The sequence below is a fragment of the Dicentrarchus labrax genome, unplaced genomic scaffold (assembly GCF_905237075.1).
Source record: "Dicentrarchus labrax unplaced genomic scaffold, dlabrax2021, whole genome shotgun sequence".
NCBI lineage: Eukaryota > Metazoa > Chordata > Actinopteri > Moronidae > Dicentrarchus > Dicentrarchus labrax.
In genome coordinates, this window is record NW_026136707.1 from 1,461,798 (window position 1) to 1,468,727 (window position 6,930).

The 6,930-nt window shown below is 41.5% G+C and overlaps 1 protein-coding gene across 1 annotated transcript; it reads right to left on the reverse strand.

Annotated features, from left to right (window-relative positions):
• Nucleotides 1-260: 260 nt before the first annotated feature.
• LOC127367301 (ubiquitin carboxyl-terminal hydrolase 37-like) lies at nt 261-6,679 on the reverse strand. Its single transcript, XM_051407054.1, has 19 exons — nt 6,672-6,679; nt 6,318-6,462; nt 6,130-6,206; nt 5,864-6,016; nt 5,493-5,645; nt 4,768-4,920; nt 4,154-4,306; nt 3,789-3,935; nt 3,432-3,581; nt 2,972-3,119; nt 2,578-2,825; nt 2,354-2,485; nt 2,094-2,217; nt 1,840-1,991; nt 1,442-1,541; nt 1,200-1,276; nt 950-1,073; nt 779-833; nt 261-669 (listed from the first exon to the last, which is right to left on the reverse strand). The coding sequence occupies exons 1-19, from the start codon at nt 6,677-6,679 to the stop codon at nt 506-508; spliced, it is 2,463 nt and encodes an 820-aa protein (XP_051263014.1). The 3' UTR covers nt 261-505.
• Nucleotides 6,680-6,930: the final 251 nt, after the last annotated feature.

Here is a 6,930-nt window from a genome sequence, read left to right on the forward strand (position 1 = left end):
AAGTTGTTTAAAGTTGAGTGGAGCTAGGCTAATTGTCCCTTCTTGCTTCGATAGCTGCATATGAATTACTGTTTCGTCTGCTTGCTGTTCAGGTCCACCTTCCAGACTTCAAGACTTGTTCCCTGCTGAGAGGGAAACAAACGGACATAAGTTATGTGAATTTTACTCAGGAGACAGCATTCTAACAAAAAAATAAAATATTTAAGTTCCTTCACAATCTAAATTACGTTAACTTAACTGATGTAATTAAATTTCTGTTATCTTTTACATTGAAGAGACCAGGTTGGTAACTTATATAAAATGGGTGGGTAAGCCACATTGAGTAAATATTTGAGACATTTTAATTTTAATTTTAATTTTGATAAATTTTAGATAATTTTCATAAAAGCAGCAAAAAACATGTGTTGTAGTGGTCGCAGGTGCTGCTTTCCTGCGCCGTTTTTGGCCCTGTCATTGGTCTTGTAGTTGGTCTTTTCGCAGATCCTGTCATTGGTCCTCTGGTCCTCTAAAGCTGCCTCTCATAGAACAGCAGGTAGGCAGTTCTTTGTCGCAGGTGACAGACAGAATCGATGGCTGTCTCACTGACCGCACTGTCGTTGTAAGTCAGCCAACGAACTGTCATGTCACCCGGCTCCAGCTGTCTGTGAGCGCCATCACAAATGTAGTGACCTGAAAGGAGAGGACATTTGTTAACGGTATCTGAAGAGGCAGTCGGCTCTTAAACCTCAAAAAACTAATTTTAAACATGTAGGGCTGCCAAACGCAACGCAACACTTACCAGAATGAGCTGTGGAGCCCAAATGGCTGACGACGCTCACGAGAGAGTAGTGAGTCTAGAAAAGAACATAGGTACCAACAATTAGTGCCATGTGCAGACACATTCAGTTTGACTGTATAGTTGACAGGCTGGTTCCTGGACCTGTGTTTTTTAAATTAACATTATCTTTACCTGTTTGGCGGTGCTGGATTCGGCAATCACCACTAGCTCCTTTGGTAGGACAACAGGGCTGTTCATTTTCTCCAGGTTGAAAGACTTGGTGAACCTGAATCGCTGCAGCTGCAGGATCAGTACACTGTGGACAGCAAATCGGTGGAGGAGGAAGAGATGGAGAGTCAGATCACGAGTTTACATTGGAAGACAGAAGTTGGCAAAGTGTGACTGTGCTGACTGCACTGTAGTGATGGATAATATTACTCACTTGGGATGAGTCAAAAAGGAGGACTGCTGCAGCGACTCCTCAGCACCGCACTCGCATCTGTAGTCCAAGTGGCGTTGCTGCAGTGGGGAAGAGAAGCAAGAGGCAGTTTTTAGTTTCAACCTTCTCATGGATCATATCAAAATCACTTTGACAAACATATTCGCACAAACTCACAACTTTTGTTTGAGTGTGAGAATGGAGTGTTCTCTGAGCAAATACATATGAATAGATGTGACACTTACTTTCAGGTACTCCTGAAGGAACTCACTCACAGAGCCTCCAGGCACCAGGTCCAGGGAGAGGTTTATATAATCCTCCTCCCTCATGGATTGCATACCACATCTGCATAATAAAGGGACAATTCAACTTAAACATTTGCAACATGGGAATTGCTACACCAGTTGTTGGCCCACCATGCTTGTAGGACCCCTAATTATTATTTTCATTAGCATGGTGGGCAGAGTTACACTTTTGCACAGGAAGTCAGTCAATCAAGGAAACTTGGGATCCTAATGCTATTTTGCATCTTAACAATACAATAGGTGTTTGCTTTTGGCTTGTGGCCCAATTTAGGGAAATATTCTTGGTGTATCTGCTCTACACTATAAGAATTAAACAGTGTGTGGCTGTGTATACATACCCCTTGCAGGTCCTGGTGCTCAGCATCTGAAAAGCAATGTGAGCGTTGACAGGGCAGGTGTAGCTCATGCCCATGTCAACTGCCGCCGCATCCAGATGCAGAGACAGAGACCTCAGCCTGTCCAGAACACAGCTGAGGAACTCATGGGCGTCCTGCACAGAAACATATAAAACAAAGAGTTTTAGAAGGTGGACATTTGACTAAAAATAGTTCAGTGAAGATCAGCTGTGTGTGTAAATGAAAAGCGTACTAACCTTCTGACTGTCGTCTTTAAACTCTGAGTTAAACTCAGCAACAGTCTGTTTAAAGGCAAACAGGACACCTCTCTTCTCCCTTTCATTACTGGAGAAGCGGCAGACTCTGACATCCACAAACCCACTGGAAAGAGCAAAAGCAAAAGACGCAAGACAAAAGAAAGATACATATTTTTAGATTTTGTTCATTCATGTTGACCTGCAGAGTTAGCAAAGAAACCTAAGTGTTATCTGTGTGAGTGAGTGTAAAGGTACTTCACCTGATGAGTTGAGAGGTAGGTACAGAACTCCAAACCTGCTGCTGGCTGTGTACCTCCAGAACAAATGGACGCAGTGTCAGAAGGCCTTGCAGGGTGGAATTCATATAACACGTCTGTGCTAGGTTGGGGAACCTTAAACACAACAAGACAAAAGTCAGACTTTTCTTCAAAAACACTACAAGAACATTCAGTGTGTGTATTTGAGTCTCTCTGCAAGTGCTTACCCTAGGCAGACTAGCTCCTCTCTGGAGATCTGTCCAGTGTTGCTGGTTGATGGCAACAGATCTTGAATTGACGCAAGCAGATCAATGGCCGAGTCGCCGCTTTGACTCCCGCCGCGTCCTCGCCTGGATACAGGTGCGGCAGGGGGGAGGTCACTGATCACATCTATGTCAGCCTTGATGGTTGTGACCTCAGACGAAGGGCTTCTCTCTTCTCCATCTGTCTCAACAGGAGATGCTGACTTCTGTTTCTGTTTGATGTACGTATGGAAAAACAGTTAAATCCAGCAAAATAAACTACATGAGTGACGCTTATATTAACATGCAGAATCTACGTGGTTCTGTAAGAGTTGTAACAGCTTCTAACACTCGCAACATTCAGCCCTGTGGAACATACCTTGCGGCGAGGCCAAAACCACCGACGCCACCAAGGTCTCTTCTTTTTCTTTTTAGTCTCAGAAACAACGGAGACTGGAGTGTCAGGGGTGGATGAAGCTTCCTGGACAACAACTAATCCACCCTCAGAATCCTGGACGTTGTCAAAACTGGTGATAAAGGGAAACACAGATGTTATTCTACTGTAAAGTCCAGTCACAGTGATGGATCCAAGGGGGGAACAACACACAGTAAAAAGAATGGTGAAGCTAGTTTTAACTATTCAGTACACAGTTAGGTAGTTTAGCCCAGTGGTTTCCAACATAGGTCAATTTTAGAGTGAGATTGTGATCTAAGTCGTCCACAATCTACTTTTTAGGTGAACCATAGATATTGAGTTATGTAAAGTCTTCTATCAATTGATATTAAGTAAAATATAATTGATTTGAAGAGGTGTAATAGACAGTTAAAGAATCTCATACCTCTCCTCTGTGGCAGAAGACAGCAGGTTTGTGTCCTCTGCCACGTCTTCTTCAGGGTTCAGCTCAGTTGTAGCTGAGACCTGAGGGTCTGGGGTGGACGAAGGCTCCTGGACAGCTTCTCCATCCTCAGATCCCAGGATGGTGTCGACACTGGTGATAAAGGGAAACACAGATGTTATTGCATTGTATGGTCCAGTCACAGTTATGAAATGATTAAAGGGGTAGGAAAGAATAAGAAATTCTACCACAAAAATCTGCATATATTTTAATTTGTGTTTTTTGTGAAATACTGAATTAAGGATTAGTAGAGTATAATTAGTTAGAAGAGATGTAATAGACAGTAAAATAATATCATACCTCTCCTCTGTGGCAAAAGACGACAGGTCTTCTGCCACGTCTTCTTCTTCAGGGTTCAGCTCAGTTGTAGCTGAGACCTGAGGGTCTGGGGTGGACGAAGGCTCCTGGACAGCTTCTCCATCCTCAGATCTCAGGATGGTGTCGACACTGGCAATAAAGGGAAACACTGACGTTATTGCATTTTATGGTCCAGTCACAGTTATGAAAATATTTCAGATTGAACTCAAACTCAACACAAAGCTGTAAGTCGGTGGTAGACAAAGTATTTAGATCCTTTAATTAAGTTAAAGTACACATATAGAATTGTAAAAATAGTCTATTACAAGTAAAATGGACATGTTATAGACAGTAAAAGAATCTCATACCTCTCCTCTGTGGCAGAAGATGGCAGGTTTGTGTCCTCTGCCATGTCTTCTTCTTCAGGGTTCAGCTCATTTCCAGCTGAGACCTGACGGTCCGGGGTGGACGAAGCCTCCTGGACAGCTTCTCCACCCTCAGACTCAACGGTGTTGTCGACTCTGGTGATAAAGGGAAACACAAATGTTTTTGCATTGTATGGTCCTGTCACTGTTATGAAAATATTTCAGATTGAACTCAACTCAACACAAAGCTGTAAGTCAGTGGTACACAAAGTATTCAGATCCTTTAATTAAGTTAAAGTACACATATACAATTGTAAGAATAGTTTGTTACAAGTAAAATTGTTAAATTCAAAATCATGCTTGCTAAAACTACAGAAATATTATCCCAACATAGGGGTTGAGCCCCTCATATGGGGTCACAAGATAAATCTAAGGGGTCTTGAGATGATTAAAGGGGTAGGAAACAATAAAAATCTCTGCTACAAAATCTGCATTCATTTTTTTGAAACTTTCTGGACTCTTCCCTCCTCTTTGTTTTTTTGTGAAATACTTCATTGAGGATTAGTAGAATATAATTGGTTATAAGAGGTGTAATAGACAGAAAAATAATCTCATACCTCTCCTCTGTGGTTGAAGACCGCAGGTTTGTGTCCTCTGCCACCTCTTCTTCTTTAGGCTGCAGCTCAGTTCCAGCTGAGACCTGAGGGTCTGGGGTGGACGAAGCCTCCTGGACAGCTTCTCCATCCTTAGATCCCAGGATGGTGTCGACACTGGTGATAAAGGGAAACACAGATGTTATTGCATTGTATGGTCCAGTCACAGTTATGAAATGATTAAAGGGGTAGGAAAGAATAAGAAATTCTACCACAAAAATCTGCATATATTTTAATTTGTGTTTTTTGTGAAATACTGAATTAAGGATTAGTAGAGTATAATTAGTTAGAAGAGATGTAATAGACAGTAAAATAATATCATACCTCTCCTCTGTGGCAAAAGACGACAGGTCTTCTGCCACGTCTTCTTCTTCAGAGTTCAGCTCAGTTGTAGCAGAGACCTGAGGGTCTGGGGTGGACGAAGGCTCCTGGACAGCTTCTCCATCCTCAGATCTCAGGATGGTGTCGACACTGGTGATAAAGGGAAACACAGATGTTATTGCATTTTATGGTCCAGTCACAGTTATGAAAATATTTCAGATTTAACTCAAACTCAACACAAAGCTGTAAGTCGGTGGTAGACAAAGTATTCAGATCCTTTAATTAAGTTAAAGTAGACATATACAATTGTAAAAATAGTCTATTACAAGTAAGATTGACATGTTATAGACAGTAAAAGAATCTCATACCTCTCCTCTGTGGCAGAAGACAGCAGGTTTGTGTCCTCTGCCACGTCTTCTTCCTCAGGGTTCAGCTCAGTTCCAGCTGAGACCTGACGGTCCGGGGTGGACGAAGTATCCTGGACAGCTTCTTCACCCTCAGACTGGGCCGTGTAGTCGACACTGGTGACAAAGGGAAACACGGATGTAATTGCATTGTATAATCCAGTCACAGTTATGATAATATTTCAGATTGAATTCAAACTCAACACAAAGCTGTAAGTCAGTGGTACACAAAGTATTCAGATCATATAATTAAGTTAAAGTACACATATACAATTGTAAAAATAGTCTATTACAAGTAAAATGGACATGTTATAGACAGTAAAAGAATCTCATACCTCTCCTCTGTGGCAGAAGACAGCAGGTTTGTGTCCTCTGCCACGTCTTCTTCCTCAGGGTTCAGCTCAGTTCCAGCTGAGACCTGAGGGTCCGGGGTGGACGAAGCCTCCGGGACAGCTTCTCCACCCTCAGACACAACATTGTAGTCCACACTGGTGATAAAGGGAAACACAGATGTTATTTTACTGTATGGTCCAATCACAGTGATTAATCCAACATAAAATGAGCACCAATATAATATATTGAATCCAAAATAATCTCTTACCTTCTTTCTGAAGGAGAAGATGGGAGGTTTGTCTCTTCAGCCACATCTTCTTTTTCAGGAGTCAACTGTTTGGTTTTCTGATGAGTATAAAAACATAAAACCAGTTAAACACAACTAAGACAGAAACAGATTAATGCAACATTTTTTCCAGTGGTTTTACTTGCAATATTCAGCTTTGATAAACATACCTTCTTAGGACACCACTTACGCCACCAGGAAGTCTTTTTATCCTTCCTTTTTGGAGCCTCAGTTGGGGCTGAAAAAGGGGTGGCAGTGGTGGCTGGAGTGTCGGGGACCACAGGGTCTTTAATTGGGTCCTCCTTAATAGTGACACTGGTAATAAAGAGAAAATACAGAGGATTATTCAACTGTGTACTGCAGTCCAAATTCCCTAAATGCCAATTAATTTGGACTTGGAATTTGTTTTAGGAAACACAATTATAACGTGAAATATTTGGACAAATATTAGACAATTATGACAAAAAGTGTGAGCGTGTATCTGTAAAGCCTGACAGATACAGATCAATTATAAGAATACATACAACAGCATACAAGATCCATTTAATAGTAAAATAAATAAATAATGAGAATACATTTATGAGCCGTTAACTTGCCTCTTTTGTGGGCTGGAGCGCCTCTTGTCTCCAACTTCCACTTCAAGCAGATTGCTTTTCTGTTGAAAATATATAAAACCATATATGATTAAACATGACGGAAACATAATCAGTTGCTTCACAGAGAAATATCAACAAAACCCTGAAGGCAAAAGTCAGAGTCAGTCCTCTCATTGCACAAGGTCAA